Source organism: Molossus molossus, unplaced genomic scaffold, assembly GCF_014108415.1.
Source record: "Molossus molossus isolate mMolMol1 unplaced genomic scaffold, mMolMol1.p scaffold_m16_p_3, whole genome shotgun sequence".
NCBI classification, from domain to species: Eukaryota; Metazoa; Chordata; class Mammalia; order Chiroptera; family Molossidae; genus Molossus; species Molossus molossus.
The window spans coordinates 13434469-13453055 of record NW_023425366.1 but is presented as its reverse complement, the minus strand read 5'-3'; the positions used below and the strand labels follow the sequence as shown (position 1 = coordinate 13453055).

The following is an 18587-nucleotide window of genomic DNA, read 5'->3' as shown; positions in this document are numbered from 1 at the left end:
TGAACATTAACTGAGATGTGGCACCAGCTGCCATGTAGGTCTTCTAGCAGTCAAGATTCTGGCAGAAAGCAGAAAATAAATTAAGGAGAGTCCAAAGGGACTATTTACATATATGTGACCAATAAGTAAGGAAATATGTAAGGATTAGATTATTATCCCCAAAAGAGGGATACCTGGGAGCCAGTATAGCCCCTAGGCCTGAAGAGGTGAGGACCTCCATATGGAGAGGGCCACCTTACAGGGGCTGTGACCTTCAGCAGAGGGATGGAGCCACCCACAGTGACCAAGCAGAAAGGGGCAGGGAAATACATAGTCAAACCTCATGTTCTTTCTGCTCTCTTATCACTTGTCCAGGAGGTAGAGAGTAAGGGTGTTTCCTGAAGTAGTTCTCATAAGCTAGTCTTCCAGGGCACTGAACAAGGTGAAGAATGAAGGATGGGGAGTTGGTCTAGAAGGGCAATGAGACGATGTGCAGCACCGACCTGTGGTTACCTAAGCAAAACAGTGCAGAAAACACCTTTTGCTACAACCAGAAGCAGCAGCCTAGAGCCGGCAAAGCAAAGCAGGCCATATGATCCCCTCTCATCCTTTTCCCACTCTAAGCTTCTCACGTGAGTTGTAGAGCTTACCTGCCAAGGAACAGGAAAGAGATGCCCAGTAAAATTCGAATTGCAGATAATCTATGAATTTAACTGGACATCTTATAGTTTACCTAGTAGCACTAGTTTTAGGACTGACAAGGACCCCAGATCTACCTTACCTCAATAGATAGTTGGGATGGGGGGGGGGGTAGAAAGAGAGAGAGAGAGAGAGAGATTGCTTTCATACCTGGCTATCTCAGGTGGAATCAGCAGCCAAGTTCAAGGAGAACCTTGGTCCTTCCTCCTTTGACAGCCACAGGGAAAGTGCAGAGAGAACCAAGGAGGCAGTCAAAGTGAGAGGTCTATGCTTTCCACTTCTGAAGCATTGGAGAATCTCTGCGTCGCCTACCGAATTCCTATTATGCTCAGTCTTGTCCAATGAAGAGAATACTAGTTAATTGGAAAGGATAGATCTGAACACATAGTCCTATCACATAAATTTGTGTTCCGAGACCCAGAAAAATTACATCCTAGAGATTGGAAGAGCCTAGAGATATGACATTATCATTAACTCAAATCACAGAGGATATGAGAGATTCTGGAAGACCAGATGTAGACAAATGTCTAGATATTTAATGAAAGGCAAATGGGATTTAGTGATATACAGACCAATAATTTATATATTAATCCCCGACAAAATTCAAAATATAACAATTAAATGTATGACTTCTGAGCACTTATAAAATACCAAAATTATCACCTGGAGCTCACACGGGTTCACTAAGGCTAAGTCCTGCTGAACTGGCTCATTCCTTTCCCTTGACAGCAGGTTTGGACAGATGGATCAAGGAAGGACCATGGACATGGTATATCTTGAGTTCAAAACAGTATTTAACCATTCTCATAAAGTTCTTGTAGGTAAAATGGGATATCTGTGACAATTCAATTAATTCATTCACTCAGTAAATATTTCTTGAGCACTTACTCTGTCTCCCAGACATCGTGGGAATCGTAGGGAAAACTGTAAAGTCACGAGTAAGACAACCATTGTCCCTAGCTTTATGAGGCGGATTGTCTCAAGACCTAGCTGTGGGGAGGGGAAGAAAAAAGGAGCAAGAGTTCTTCAGAGAATGTTTTAAATATTAGCAGTTGCATCTTGATCTTCTTGCTCAGTACTGCTCTTTGACTCAATTATTCAGAAGACATTTCGCTTTGAAATTAAGATTATTATGCTTTACCATTTAACAGGAAATACCTTCATTTTTAATACCTTACTGGGAACTAATAGAAAATTCCTACGTAAACTCCATCAAAACAGTGCTCAGGAACCTGCGAGAAGACCAGCATGTTGTCATTGCTTTCTTATATGACATCAGGTGAGTCAAGCTTCCGAAGTTCGAAGTTTGTAGTTTCCAGGCAGGACGTGCAAGCTCTCGCTCATTCTCTTAATGCCTTACAGAACAAGTTTCCAGCAGTTTCTAAGGCGGCCAGATCACAAGCAAGATTTTGTATCTCAATGGCAGGCTGATTTCAACTCTCTTCCTGAGGACATGTGGGATGATGAGGAAATCAAGGCGGAAATACATGAGAGAGTGAATGTAAGGGAGTCTGAGCTGCCGGGCCGGCCTCCACACTCTGGAATGTGCTGCAACCCTCAACCCACCCCCTTCTTGCTTCCCTGAGGTGTGAGGATGGGGAAGGAAATGGTCTGAACGCTTCTCTCGAGAGCGGGTGTGGAAGGCCCACCGTGAAGGTGACATTTGTGCAAATTCAGCACAGAAGTGGTTGAGTGAGCCACGTAGACGTGTGGGGGAGAGTGCGTCAGTCACGGGAAACACCAGGCAAAGAAAGGCACTGGAAGGGGAGGGTACTTGGTGTGTTTGAGGAACAGCAGAGGCAGGTGTGGCTGGCGCAGAGAGAAGGTGGGTCAGAGGGGTTGGTGAGGAGGTCCGAGCTCCTAGGAGGCCAGATCGTCCAAGGCAGCGGTTCTCAACCTGTGGGTCACCACCCCTTTGGGGGCCAAACGACCCTTTCACAGGGGTTGCCTAAAACCATCGGAAAACACAGATTTCCGATGGTCTTAGGAACTGAGACACGGCTCCTCTGCCCGTCTCCAGGCAGGTCCGCCCACATGCAACATGAGGAACTGTATTAAAGGGTCACAGCATTAGGAAGGTTGAGAACCACTGGAAGGCCTTTGAGGTTATTATCTGAATGACAGCTGAAGCCTTAGGATCTGGTTTTAAAAGAGTCTCTAGGAGAGTAAAAGCAGCAGGGAGACCAGTTGGGAAACCAGTTGAGAAGCCACTGAAATTGAGAGGAGGCATCATGATGACTTGGATAAGCAGGGTGCCCACGGAGGATTTAACCCAAGAGGTATTGAATTAACAAATGTCCCAGTAGAGCTAAAGTATTTTATACCTGTCCTGAGAAATTCCTCAAGCAGTAATTAATAGCTATGTAAATCCAAAACATACCTGCCTTTCCTGTCTCTTTCCTACTTACAGACATCAGCCATTCTGAAAGTGGCTTCCCCATATCAGTCAGATGACTGTTGATAGAATGAGAAGGTTTTTAAATTTAAAATCTCTCATATGGGATTTTCTTTCTAATTTCAAATGTATCACATTTGTTGTAGATAAATTACATAATAAAAAGTAAAATTTAAAATGGCAAATCCATGATCCCATTGCCATTAATTAACATTGTTACTACTTTGGGACAATTATTTTTGCAAAATATGTGACTGTAACATACATATTGGTTTGTAACAATCTTTTTCAACATAGAACATGTTTTCATTCTCAGTAAAAAAACTCATCTACCTCATTATTTTTGTCTAAAAGATATTTCATTAATTGACATTATAATGTATATAACAAAATTCTATTATTATTCACCATTTTATCAACAAATACTTATTGAGCACCAACTTTTTATTATAGAGAATTATACAGTGAAATTTTATCCCATGAAATCTTTACCACATCCTTAATTATTTTCTTGGGCAAATTCCTAAAAAAGTGAAATTGCTGAATCTAAAATTATGCTTTAAAAAATTTTTTTTCTTTATTGTGTATTTTATTTTTTTTAATTAAACTTATTGGGGTGACAGGGTTAATAAAACTATATAGGCATTAAACACATTAAAAATCTGCAAATTTTACTTCAAATGACAGATTATGAGAATGTATTATTTGGTTCTATCATTTTTGTTAATCTCTTCCAATTTAATGAGCAAAACATTAAATATCTTAAAATTAGATATCTTCTGTAACTTGCATTTCTATTTTTACTATTGAGGTTAACTATTTTTTTTTTTTTTTTTTTTGTAAGTTTGTCATTGTTACTTCTCTTCCTCCTAAAACCTTTTTATGATTTGTTTCAATTTCTCTGTTGGGGTGTGTTCTTTTCCTTATTGATTTCTAAGACCTCTTTATATAGTAAGGCTATAAACTATCTGTTGCTCATATGTTACAAATATATTTCTAATTTGATGTTTGCCTTTATATTATTATTTTTTGAAGATCACATTGGCTTTGTTAAGCAACTCATGAATCAAGCACCGCCCCCTCCCCCAGCACTAGAAGAGCACTTGCCTTTATGATTTGAGATGAGTTTTAACAGGCAGCAGTTCTTTAATGCTTGTGTAGATGAATATAGAAAAATGTTCTTCATAGCTGGCCTTTATGATCGGTTTTTAAAAATACATCTCTACTTCAAGATTATATAATTAATTTATTTCAATAACTCAAATTTATTTAAAATGTTTAATTTATGTTAATTTTTCAGTTGTCTAAAATATGAAAAATTTTTATATATTGAAGATGGATACCAGAGAATAATATATAGTCTCCATTTGGAATGTCCAATAAGTGTTGGCGAGTCAACCACATTAATGTCATTATAAGTCTTTTTAGCAGTGGACCCTCAGGAGGGGTGTAGAAACCTGTAACGTTAAAAAACCTGCGTTTGCTTTAGGCCCTGTGTTTGAACTCTTTTCAGGTTTAGGATGGGCCTTCATATCACATTCCATTTTTAGAGTGTCCTAGGTCATTCTGCTTTAGACAATTGCTCTGTTCTTTTTTTTACATTTTTATACCTACATGATCTTGCAAAAATGGATGAAAGTAAGTAAGAACCCCTGTGACTATGACATTTCTGTCCACGTCCCCGCTACATTTTTTGATGGCCAGATTTTGATGCAGCAGCCATGTGTTCGGAGGGAGGATTAGAACCCAGGATAGCACCATGAATAAAGTGCTCTGCAGTGGGTTTGTGGCAGACATGGGCATTGGTTTGGTGTCTTTCAGACAGAGTAGAAGCAAAATCAATTTTGTTGAAGTGCATTAGGTCTAAACTTTCTTTAGGGACATTTCTAAGATAAGCAAAGGATTTTAGTTTTATGACACTGAGGTCATCTGAGCCGTGACCCTTAAGCAGAACAGCGACGTTTCTTTCTGTCCAGGACTTACGAGACCGCCTGTGGGACATCTGCGATGCCCGGAAGGAGGAGGCGGAGCAGGAGCGGCTGGACATCATTAACAGCAGCTGGCTGCAGGACACCATCGGGATAATGATGAACAACTTCTTCTCGCTGATGCAGGTAAGCACGCCGGTCAGGATGACCCAGACGGGTCCTCTGTCACGGGCCCTCTGGGAACGGGAAGGCTCTGTTCAGGGCTCGTTTTGCTCACAGCGCAATTCCTGCCCTGAGCTCCAAGCCCAGGAAGTTCGCTGAAAGAAAGCAGTTTGGCCCCAACCAAGCAGGCACCAGAACTGGGAGCGTCTCAAGCAGCCACTCACCAGCCCTGCTCCCAGGTGACCTGGCGCTGTGGCGGGGACAGCAGAGAGGGTGTCTCTGATGGTCGTTCCCTCATCAGCCTCTCCCAGCAGACACCCAAAGTGGCCAGCGAGGCCCAGGAAAGCAGCCCTGCCCCAGACCAGACTCAGCGGGCACTCGATGCCAGAAAGGAGGTTCTATCTGGATTGGGAAAGCAAACCATTCATCAGAACAACCTGATTAACTTATATCTGCAGCATGTTCGACAGCAAGTCGCACTGGACAAGAGGACAAATGTCGATTTTATTCCTAGACACTGTCAATAGTAGCGGAGAGAGCACAGACCAAGTGCAGCTACCCAGCTCTTCCAAGGATAAGAGTGGGGAGATTTTAAGAGCTGCGGGGCGGGGGGGATTAATAGGCCACCGTGTTTTCTAATCAGCCTTGCCTAAAGGGAGAGTCAACTCTCTCCTGTCTTCATAACAGCAGGAAGTTACGCCAGTTGGAGCAAATGACCCTTCCAGAGGAACCGAGACCTGGGGGCTTTCTTCCTTGATGCCAACATTTCAGAGAGATGGCTCCCCCGTCCTAGAGAAAGACAGTCTGGGTTCTAAAACTGGCAGGAAGCTTATTAAAAGAGATCTCAAGGAGACAGAGAAAGGATTTACAATAATAAGTTTTCTTTTTTTTTTAATTAATTTATTTTTGTTATAGATATTTCTCCTTTCCTCCCCTAGACACTCTCCTCCCCAGCCTGCCCCCCTCCCCAGGCACTGTCGTCTATGTCCATGGGTTATGCGTACATGCATATACGTTCTTTGGTTTATCTCATCCATTCCCCCTGCCCCCCTCCTCTGAGGTCTGTCAGTCTGGACCGTGCTCCTTTCCATGTCTCTGGGTCTATTTTGTTCATCAGCTTTTTTTGTTCATTATATTCCACAAATAAGTGAGATCATGTGATGCTTGTCTTTCTCTGATTGGCTTTTTTCGCTTAGCATAATACTCTCCAGGTCCCTCCATGTCATCTCTAAGAATAAGAGATCCCTCTTTCTTCCAGCTGCGTAGTACTCCATTGTGTATATGTACCACAGCTTTTTTATCCACTCATCTATTGATGGACACTTGGGCTGTTTCCAGATCTTAGCAAAGTTTTCTAAAGTAAATGTTCTAAGAACAAGGGAGGTCAGGAGCCTCAAGTTAGGAAAAACCCTGGCCAGTTTGGCTCAGCGGTTAGAGTGCTGGCCCGCAGACCAGAGAGACCTGGGTTCAGTTCCCGCTAAGGGCACGTACTTCGGTTTCAGTTTGTCCCCAGCCCTGGTCGCCGTTGTGTGGGTGGCAACCACTTGATGTATCTCTCTCACATCAGTGTTTCTCTCTCTCTCTTCCTCCCTCTCTTCCTCCTGCTCTATCTGAAGATAAATGCAAAAAATGTCCTCGGGTGAGGATAAAAAAAGGACAAAGCCCGTCTGAAATGTAGTCACACTGAGGGGAATACGAAGGCTATCTTGGTCAAGCTGTGTCTACATGAGTTTTTTTTTTTTCCTAAGAGAATAGCAGTAAGGACAGACGATGGAAAAAGAGACATTTTGGGTCTTCAGTCGATTCACTTACACGAGGAGCTACTGCAGGAAATGAGAATACTTAGCTGGCAATCGCCAGAGCTAGCATACAGTAGGTGTTCACTAAATGCTTGTTTAATAAATGACCATGAGTGCCAGTACTTCCAACATCCAAAGGAACAAAACCCGGGTGCGGTGGCAGGTCAGACCGCAGGAGGCTTGAAAGGTTAGCAGAGACCTGAGAGGCAGGGACAGCCTCACCAATCTCTGACTCGGGTCCTGATGAGAGCTCTAAGGCACGGACCGTGCAAAGGATTAAAGTGATCCGCCCAAGCAGCTACAGCCAGTCTGGGTAGCGTTCCAGGACACGAGTCTGGGCAGGCAGAAACTGCATGTTGGGACAGGTGTGTCAAAAGCTTGTAGCAGAAATACCTGAAATCCACTAGTGCAGGTAAAGGGAATAGATAATTTTTGTGAATCATTCTCATTAATCTGAGAAATACTTGGAAATGGTACAACTCTCACATCTCACTAATCCCAAAATTTAAGGCTCTCTGGCTGAGAAACTGAATCCACAGCTAAAACCAACCATGGGGCAAAAAAGCCTATAGGATGTGTTTTCTAAATACATACACTTTAGAGAATGCTATCCTAGATAATTTCTAAAATTTGTTTCACTAAGATTTTATGACAAGAGAAATAATAAAGCATTATTTACTAGTTATCATAAATGTGAGAGGAGTCCTATTTAATTCTGCTTATATGAGAATCTTCGATATAGAATGGCATCTTATTCATAGTTAGCTATAGATGTATCAAATGCTGCCCTCAAAAATCAATTAATCTGTTATATAAAATAACATAACAAGGTTAGCCTAGGGCACAGATACCAGCACTGTCTCAAATCAGTTGTATAAAATAGGATCTACTAAACTTAATCATAATTAAACAATTCTGTTCTCTAAATCAAAGAGGAAATAATTTTCTGGTCTCTGAATTTATTTGCCAAATAATGTAATGCTATAGTTTGCTGACTGATAATTTTTATAATCTCACAACATATCTTCACTGCTCTGGTTACTTGTCAGTATCTGTTTTGCACACATTGGGTTTACCTGTGCATGATGCTCGCTGTCGAGATGGTTTTGTACAGGTGCTCATGAGTATAGTCTACGAGACTCATTTTTCCCTCCATCGTTCTAGCAAATCCAAGCATGACAGGTACAAACACTGCCCAACTGAGAAATCAGTCTATATCTCGATATTTAAAAACTCTCTTTGGTTTCTTGGCAAGGAAAGAGAAAAATGTTTAGTGTTCCTAATCATTTCAAAATGCTAGTTTTAAAAGTTACCTAATTATATATTTATATTTAAAATCCAAGAGTATTTAAAGTATGTTCCATAATTTAAAAAAAATATATGAATGGTAATTTGACTATATAACATAGATTCAGATTAACCAAATAAATTTCTTCCTGTTTCATTCTTTTAGCTTGGTTGATAGAAAAGGTTGATAAGGCAGAAAACAGCTTTGCAGAAGCCATTCAGCTGAGCTTTTCAGGATCGAAACAAACTTCTTGAAACTGTTCTTGGCTTTTGTTGTAGACTACAATGCAAAGCAGACATTTATTTGTTCCAAACTGAATGTGAATTGTACAAGACAATTTCTTGATGTCTTATGAAGTAACTGACATCATTAATTGCTTGATAAATATAGAGATCCCTTCATAAGTATCCTTGGATTAGGTGCAGCTAAGCGCTTTGCCTTGTTCCTTTGCGGAAAGAGCTTTCTATAATGGACCCGCTCTCCGGAGTACATCTGCTTAAAAACTCCCTCCAGTCCTGAAGCCCTCGGGGACCTATCTGAGTAACCCCACTAACCGAAACAAAGTCTGGAGGTCATGTTTACTCAAGCAGAGAGAGGCACGGGGTGCCCACTAGTCTGACACCTACTAGGAGAAGAGGTGGGAAAACCCATGGGTCTACCTTGTGGGTCATTGCAAGGGGAAATGACCTGGATGGCAGGAGGTCACGCATAAATAATGGATGCCCACCTTGTCACCAGCTCCTCTGTGCTTTTCCGTTTCCCTCAAGGCACCTACTGGCAAAGCCACAGAGGGGTTTGCCTGCGAGCGTGGGGCAGTGGTCTCCTTACCTGACGTGCTGAGTGGGGGGGGGGGGGCGGGGGGACTGTGGGAAGAGACCTAGTCACCATCTCTGCACCTCACTGTTTACCACTTGTCCACAACTAGAGGGCCCACCCAAGTCTTGTTTTGTATTTCAGTGTTAGTTTTGTTTTTCGTTTTTATTGTATTTGTATCTGTATTTGTATTTTATATTTATATTTATAATATTTTTGGTATCTGTCAAATCAACTAACATTTGACCTATGACAGAAGACACCCATGGAACGGGTGTCTGACAGATGGAATACAGGACCCAGGGAGAATTCTTAATGTAAAAATGATGAATAATACCCACTGCACTACTTCACACACCACACAGTCTTTTGTCACAGTATCAAGAGGCATAGAAATGTTACCTTGTTTAGTGGAGTCATATCCAATAAGTACAGAAAATGCAAACTCACCAGTTTTCTTTAATTTTCATGAATTTTACATGTACACTTGTAGCCAATTCTCTTTCTTAATTTCCAGAAGATTGATTTCAACCTAAATGTTTTAAAATAGCATTTACAAAGCTTATTTAGAAAATATGTACAGATCTGTTCGGTATTTTTGAGAGTGGTATTAACACTATATTTGCTGTTGAAGGCAGAACTGAACCGTTTTCAAGATACAAGGAGATTCCTTCAAGATTATTACAGGGCAATGGAATCCAAAATCCCCATAGATGACAGTAAGAAATTCACCCGCATCCCATTGGTCCAAATGGATAATAAGGACATTCTGGAAAACCATCTTAGGTAAGACAGGCTATCATGTTGCACTATAATTGGTCTGAAATGAAGCTTTGTGATTTTAAATTGAATACCACTAATAAAAACCACACTACTGTATCTGCAAATCCAAAACTCTAAAAATTGAAATGTTTTCCTAACTTCGACTTTAGACTATTGATATGCATTATTTATCCCACTGTGGGGAATATTTACTCGTTTTTGCTGCAAAGGTGTATGTGTTTTGTTAGGAGTGCTTTCACAGACTTTGCCAGGGATATTAGAGAACATATAGTATGTGTGGATTTTGAATTCTGAAACACTTTTGACCCCAAGTGTTTCCAGTAAGGAGTTGTGAACCTCTGCCTCTTTATGAAAGGTCTCAAGCTATTGCGTGTGTGTCTGTGTGTGTCTGTGTGTGTGTGTGTGTGTGTGTGTGTCATATTATGTCAATAAAAACTGAAGGAGTTAGGAGTCTTCTTTTACAGGTAAGAAATTGAGAATACTAAAGGCTCAATCATATGTGATTATAACTTTGTGAGATGAAAAGACATCAAATTCCTGCCAGCAAGAAAATTAACTTGGTGGGAAGAGTAGAACAAAAATTATATTTTCAGTTAAACATTCCTGTGTCATATAAAAGGTTCATAAGTAGTTTTTATAGACCCAGTGGAGTAGGGACGGGGGAGGAGTCCAGATCCCAAACCCCGAGAAGCTACGAACAGATAGGAAAATGCCTTAAGAAGCAGGAGGTGACCATGGTGGTAAGTCATGTGATGTGATTCCCAACCATAAAACATTAAAAGAGAAAATATTAAGAATGAAAATAAAGTTATAAAAGATTAAACTCAAAATCCCTAAAATGTATATGAATTAATTAAAAATAAATTAATAGAATAGAATTAAGAATTAGAGTAGTATTTTCTCAGGACAAGGAAGCAGATCAAAAGAAAGCAAGAAATGATGGATGTGAAAAGGGGAAAAAGAAGTTTAATTTTGTTAAGTGATAAACAGGCATTGAACGTTGCATTTAATTTCCAAGGAGATGAGCGAGGTACCGTGGGTTGAAAGTAGTGTGTGCACTTTATTCTGCAAGCTTGCTCAGTCAATACAAGTAATAGGAACCGTTCAAACTGAATGTGGGGTTGTGACTATGCCTTAAAGTCAGATCGACCTGGTTTCAGTCCTGGGTCTGTTATTTACCAGCTCTATGTAAGTCCAATAAGGTGACATAACTGTTTTGAAATGTCACAACTCTCGAAAGCCTTGGTTTTCTGAGCTGCAAAGTAGGTTTGTTGTGAAGATCACAGAAAATGAAATCTTCAGAGCACTTAGTACCATGCTGGAGAATCAGAGATTTGAGGTCTAGTCCCAGCAATTCTCATTAAGTGGTGACTATGACTGTCATTGCATAATGAGACAATTAAACTGCTTTCACTTACATGCACGATTTTAATTGTGAGTGTGGCATGCCCTTGCTTTGTTTGTTTAGCCTCCCTCACTCCAGAAGGGATTTGAAGTAACTTGAACACAACAGGGTTGTACAGTGATCTGAAGTCCATTGTCCATTTCTTCCCTCTCTAGACTTCTTCCTCCTACTGCATCATGTCCCTGTCATTCCCATCTGTAAGCAAGAAAACATAAGATACAAATACGGGAGAAATATTTAACTCAGAAAGCTCCTGAAAGAGAACTTTGAAATTAAAAATACTAAAAAAATGTCAAAGGCAATATGAACCATCAGAGCCATCAAAAGAGGCCAAGTTTTGATATCTTCCAAAGTAGTGTGTTCTGTTCTTAGCACAAAATAGCAAGTCAGGCATAATGGAGAAGCTATAAATGTCTTGGTTAGGAGAATGAAACAGGCAAAAGAATAGCCCGTTCTTATTTTCTGCAAAACAAATCAGCACCAATCTCAGCCTCAAATCACTGCTATGAGTCTACTGGAACTCTCAATCAATGTATCAACCCACCCACCAACCAACCACAGGCTCTTTAATCATAGGGAAACAACCACAGTGTTAAGAATTTTTACATACCTTGTCTATTTTATTCCTTCAGCAACCTAATAATAACTAGTAATTCGTTCATAACTAGTAATTAGAATGTACTAAGAATTAGTAACAATAACCATAAAACATTAAAAGAGCAAAAATTAAGAATGAAAATAAAGTAATAAAAGATTAAACTCAAAATCCTTAAAACGTATATGAATTAGTTAAAAATAAATTAATAGAATAGAATTAAGAATTAGAGTAGTATTTTCTCAGGACAAGGAAGCAGATCATAAGAAAGCAGGAAATGGTGGATGTGAAAAGGGGAAAAAGAAGTTTAATTTTTTCAAGTGATAAATAGGCATTGAACATTGCATTTTATTTCCAAGGAGATGCGCGAGGTACCGTGATATTATTATTCCATTTGTATTAATTCGGGAGGAACGGCACCTCAGAAAGTCAAGTGTTGTGTCCCAGTTCATATTTGCTGACAGGGGCAGAGCTAGCTAGGCCAGGGTTTTCCCCAGTAAATGAATTCTAAACTGAAATTCTCCATCTAAATGATGTGCCACCACTCTGTCCTCCAAAGCAAGGTGTTGGGAAATGCACGATGCACTGTATTAAACATCTCAAGATGATCATACCACCTTTGCCTTAATGTATGAAAAATAGGAGTCTTACGTGTCTTGGACCAAGATTTGGCATCATATGGCTATTGAAACGTGAACCGTTCTTGTGGGTGGACGTATACCGAGTCGTAAGTAGCTCCTGGGCACATTGTGTCTGTAGGCACGGATCCTTGTCAGGACTCCAAGCACTCTAAGAGTCAAAGAGCCAAGTTCAAGAAACCCCGTCTGATGCTTCAAAACAAGGCCAACTGCTTGTTTGCTGGGGTTCACAATCCACTTTTTGAATCACCGCTCTGTTCCCCAGCAACTTCCTGCCAAACCAAACGCGTCTCCTCATTTTGCTCCCGACTCCCCTCCACACGTTCCAGCAAGGGCATCCTCGGACTCCTCTCTCCCCGTCCCGGCCTTGCCGACAGCTCTCCTCCCTCCTCCAGCGAGGTGGCTCCCAGGCCCAGCAGCATTGCCCTGGCTCTCTCCCGCCCCTTAATCTCGGAGATCCCGGGATCCTCGGCGATAGAACGTTCCCGAGGCAGCTCTGAAAACTGCACACGGAGCAGCAAGATTGTTGACAGAAGGAGCAGGGAGATGTGGCTGTGTCCCCACAGCACCTTACAACACCAAGGGGCAGCCTTGGTCACCACGTGCAGGAGTGGGGAGGTTGTGAGGCTCTCCCCACTCGCCACCAGACCGCTGCTGCCCCTGCAGCCCTCACGCCTGCCACTCCCTGCGTTCCAAGTGTCCCCGGCAGGGAGCCAAACGCTAGTCCCGCTTCAGGAGTGACGCCCACTTCCACGTGTTTTGCTCTTTCATGGATGATTTTTCTCCGTGTTGGAAGAAAAATGCCCTGGATACAAAATTGCATTTCTTCATAATTGCCATCGTTTAATCTCCTTCCTCGTAATTACTAATAATTAAGCGTGAAAATTATGTTTTGTCATTGTTCGTTTCTAGTTTCTTGTTTTTTTAAGACATTCTAGACCACAGAGATTTGCATATAGTTTTTTATAGTCTTGTCTTTACTTAAAAAGATCTCCCAGGAAAACTTTGGAAACTTGAGCCTTAAAGCAAGACAACAAAATTCACAAAGTAACATGGGCATGAAAAATAAAATTCTGTTAAATTAAATCTTTATATTTCTGTTTTGTTTGTTTTCCAAAGAATTCCTCTAGTTTCTCGAGTATCCATTTCTCCAGATTCAGCTGCATTCAAACCAAAACTAAAAACCATACAGAAGGGCAAGATCGATTATTCGCTAGAAAAAGTGGAGTTAAACTTTGAGGCAGATCAGAAGTTGATAATGGACACGTGGCAGCAGGCTTCTACCACAATCACTCACATGGTAAGCTGTGCTCGTCTGTATGTTTCCTTCCAGTAACACCTATTCATCAAATACCAGTGTTGGTAATCTGCCATGAATACAATATTTACACAGTGTTCGCAAGCATTGTATACAATTATATCTTTTAAACATTTTTCCAAAAGAAACAGAAAGTGAAACTATTCAGACATCAAATATATGACATCAAGAGAGGAATGGACCAACATTTAGGTTATTTTTATCCTGGGCCAGGCAGGGTTCCCAGTGCAGGGGACTAAAGGGCCAATCGGGAAATGTCAGTGAGGTGGGTCGAGTGTAAGGCAATAGGGAGGAGGTGGGACTGTGGCCAGGTGGAAGTCACACCCTTGTCTGAAGAGCCATGGGCTACTCAGCCCTAATCAACTTTGCCATTTAAGGATGAGGCCCAGTATGACCAGATTTTCAGTTTCACAAGAAAAACCAGAAATTTGTGATTTTATGTGGTACCTACTGACTTTAACATGTTAAAAACGAAATAAATTTTTTAAAAATGACAGAGCCAAGCAAAATACACATCTGCCCTTTAGGTCCCCAGTTTATAGCCTCTGCTAGGCATTTTATAGAAATCACCTATGGGGTAAGTATTATTATCCTCTTTACAATGAAAAACTGAGGTCCAGAAAGGTTAAGAAACTTGCCCAAGGTCACCCATCAGGTAACTGTCAGAGATGAGATGCGATTCTGGGTCTGTAGACGTCAGAGTTCATGTCCTTTCTGCCTTCCCTGGGAGGTAAAGAGATGACAGTCCCTGCCTGCGACGACCCTGCACCAAATCAGGGGACAGAGGAAGAGCATAGAGAGAACTTTGACCTGGGCGGTGGCTTCACCCACACAGAACGCTCAGCCACCAGCCCTGGGGCCCTCAGCGCAGTTCCCATCTTTGTTCGTGCCGAGCCTTCTCTGACTTTCCCTGAACTGTCCCGTTCAACCAGAAAGCAGAGCCCACTTTCCAAAATATTTTATGGAAAAGGTCAAAGAGGAGCTTGCACGACAATCTCTCTCGGGGAGCAGTCAGCACTTCCGGTTGGGCATTTCCCAGGTCCCTTCCTGGCCACTCTGCCTCTGGGTTCTGTTCTCCGGACTGTCCCCCAGCAGCCTCGGCGCCTCCTTCCTGCCCCTCCCCCTCTCGTGTTCTCCTGTTTCTCCCTCTCAAAAGTGATCATGAACTTCTGTCATTGTCTTGCTTCTTTTTTAAATCATTTTAGTGTGCATTTTAATACACAATAGACAAGGGCATGAAATATAATTGTGGGCCTGAAAGAATCCACCCAAAGTACGTACTCATGGAATCACCGGATGGGGAGAAAAAAGGGCCTGCACCTGCCAAGACCTTTCCCAGCCCTGACTGCCCCCATCCTTGCTAAGGGGCACCTCCATCATGCCTGTTTAGTAACCGTGTCCTTGATTTTATTAAGAGTGTTATTGCCCAAATCTATACCTCTAAAGAGTATAGTTTAGCTTTGTTTGCTTTTGAGCTCTAAATAAATGGACTCATCCCTTTTGTCTCTTGGTGTCTTCTTTTGCTCAATAGTATTTATGAAATATATCCCATCTTGTTGAGTGTAGCTGTATTCTGTTCAATTTTGTTGCTGTATAATGCTTCACTGTATACATAGATCACAGTTTGTTTAACCAGATACACATTTGGGCTCCCATTTTGGTGCCATTATGGCTACTGCTGCTATGAACATTTTCACAGATGTCCGCTGATGCACTTACGCACCCATCACTGTCGCGTGTGTATCTAGGAGTATGTGCTATTTTCAGTGTCAGTGGACAGTACTACACATAGTACTTCAGCTGTCACAGGTAACACTCAGTCCTGTCCCCATTTCACTGCTGTATCATCTTTGCCATCAGTGAGGTGGCCGCATATCATGCATTACGTCTGCTGCACTGCTCGATTACCCTATCCTTGTGCCCAAGCTACTCAGTATCATGTCATCTCTTTGTTATCTGGATGGGCAGATCTTCCCACGTTGCCATCTGTCAAAAGCATTTTGGCTTCTCTAGTCTTTTTGCCTTTCCATGCAAATTTTCGCATCAGCTTATCAAGATTCATGAACACGTTGTCTGTAGATATTTTTTTCTGTTAGTGTTTATCAGATAGATCATGGAAATTTCTTTTCATTTCTAGCATGCTATGAAGGTTCTTTAATGAATTGTATTAGCAAATGCTTTCTCTGCATCTATTGAGATTATCATGTGATTTTTTTTTTCTTCCATTTTATGTCAATGTGAAATATATTGATCAATTTTCTAATGTTAAACTTGCATCACATCCCTGGAATAAGTCCGACTTTGTAATGAAGCATCATCCTTCTTACATATTGCTGAATTTGTCTTCCTAATCATTTGTTTAGGGTTTTTAAATTCTGAGCATGTAACTTGTCAGCTTTCCGCGTCCAGGTACTACTAGCTTTGTGAGTTGAATTGGGAAACAGCTCTGGAAGATTTTGTGGAAGTTAGAATTACTTCTTCTTGAAATGTTTGGTGCTATTTTCCAAGAAGCCACCTAGGCTGATAGGACGTTTGTAGGAAGTTTGTCTGAAGAGGTTTGTTGCTTCCTTCACCCAGGGATTCATTTTCTTTAATAGATATAAGGTAATTATTATTCTGTTTCTTCGGGGGGGGGGGGGGCCTGGGTGGGTTTTGCTAGAAATTTTTCCATGTCTAAATTTTCAAATGTATTGGCATGAAGTTCTTTAAAATATCCTCTTATGTTTGTGTTACTGCAACACAGTATATTATCTACGTGATAATATCTTTGTGCTTCCCCTTCCTTGATCAGCTTACCCAGAACTTTATCAATCATATCAGTCTTTTCAAAGAACTATTCCAATTTTATTGATTCATTTTACTCTGGGTTTTTTTCCCCCTTAATTTAATTTTTTTCCTCATTATTTTTTGGGGGGATTATTGTCACATTCATACTCTCTCGGAAACTGACTATATATCTCATCCTGTATTTCAGTGGACGTTAACCATTTCAATGCCTTGGTAATGCCATTTTTTCCTCCTAAATTCTGGTTCTCCTTCCTTCTACTTACATAAATCCTATACTTTCTTTACGTCTCCAGGACGAGTTCATGCCTTGACTCCTGGCTGGTCGGTCGCCTGTGTTCTGACGCCCTGCCTTCTATGAGCTTATGCTCTTCACCCCTTGTCACAGTTACCGTGTCTCCCACTCACTTGGCTCTTATTATCTAGATTATTGCTTGTCATTTTCATTTTGTTATTTTCTTGAATACTGACCAGATTCTAAAACTTCTATAAACCCTACCACCAGCCTAATGCCCATATCTACCGTAACACCAAGCCGTGAATCCAGTCTTGGATGCCGCTGCTTCCATACTGAGGATGCTGACGTTAATGTTAATGGTGTTGGCGACGACGATGATCCCCGCAGAGACCACGAGAGCTACCAAGCACCAGAGGCTGGGGAACCATATCTAGGAGTTCTATAAAATATATATATATATACACACACACACACACAAACTATTATTTTATGGCTAATTGAGCTACATAAACATAATTTATAAGTCTTATGAGTCCCATTAAAGTTACCTGGAGGAAATGACATTTAAAAATACGACATGTAGACACTTTAAGTTCCTAAAACATTGTTAGAAAGAGAATATCCTGCAACACAAAGAGCTCTGGCTCCCAAACCTCGTGATGAAGCGATGTGGTCTTAGCAGAGTCTGAGCCTCCAGTTCCTTCCATGTGCAGCGTGGGAGGCAGTCTACCCCCTTCTCTTGCTTGGACACTTGAACAGATGTAATGAAATAATGTATATGAAAGTGCTTTTGAAATTGTAAGGATAATAGGTCATGAAGATAGTCAAAATTGTACTGTTTTTCTTGTGTAGTTTTAAAAACCATGTAGAAAGCATAGGAGAAAGTATTGTGTAGTAATTACTGTTACTCATACTTATATTTGAATCCTGCTTTTATGTTTCTAATTGGCATTTGTGACAGTGATGTCACGTGACCTTTAGGCGATTTCGAGTTCCAAATAAGACAGGCGTGATTCAGGGAATTGTCGCAGGGAAGACAACGCCAGCCGAGATTGGTGCGCTGAAACGAGAACACTCCAACACAGGCTTTCTTCTGCACAGCAGTTTTCCCGAGACCTATTCATTTAGTCTGCTATGCTAATTTTTAGCAAAACTTTGTTCTAATTAGCAGGTATGCAATGATTTCAAAGAAACAAGTCAGACTGAACGTCCACAATTCCCAGGCATTATTGCTAGAGGTTCCTCAGCCTTACAAGTTAGATTGCTGGATGTATTGTAAATGATGTTAATTTTTTCAGAAAGACCCAAAGGTCTTTGAAGGAAGTGAACAGAAAAATGATAATGATGATAATTATCATCATCATCATCACCACCACCAACACAAGGGTGTTTACAAAGGAGGAAAATCCAATTTTAAAGCAAATTGCTAACTTAGTGCTTTGCAAGAACACATTCAAAAATGAATTGCTTGCAATTTAGGGGGGAATGTTAACAAGCCTACTTTCAGCTTTACCAAGAATTTGGAAGTACAGTATATATCATGAAATCCATTTTTATCAAAAGAGCATCTTATTTAAAAAACATACTGGCTTGTACTTTGAAATCTTTCTGTGTGCCTCCACGGTTCTGCTGATATTGAAGAAGCTGTGGGTGTATTCTGTGGAATATGATTATTTTAGAAGAAATTCCATCAATTAACAAGCATTTCCTGACCATCCCTTAAGAGCATAGCATGGTATCATATGGAGAATACCAAGAAGTGG

General features: G+C 40.9%; 1 protein-coding gene across 1 annotated transcript in view; it reads left to right on the top strand.

The window, feature by feature from the left end:
* SPEF2 (sperm flagellar 2) overlaps positions 1 to 18587 on the top strand; it is a 158002-nt gene that overhangs the window by 91208 nt on the left and 48207 nt on the right. The window contains exons 22-26 of the mRNA XM_036280192.1: positions 1830 to 1957; positions 2041 to 2179; positions 5050 to 5187; positions 9698 to 9849; positions 13604 to 13784. Coding sequence (XP_036136085.1) covers positions 1830 to 1957; positions 2041 to 2179; positions 5050 to 5187; positions 9698 to 9849; positions 13604 to 13784 — 738 coding nt within the window. The remainder of the gene's footprint in view (positions 1 to 1829; positions 1958 to 2040; positions 2180 to 5049; positions 5188 to 9697; positions 9850 to 13603; positions 13785 to 18587) is intronic.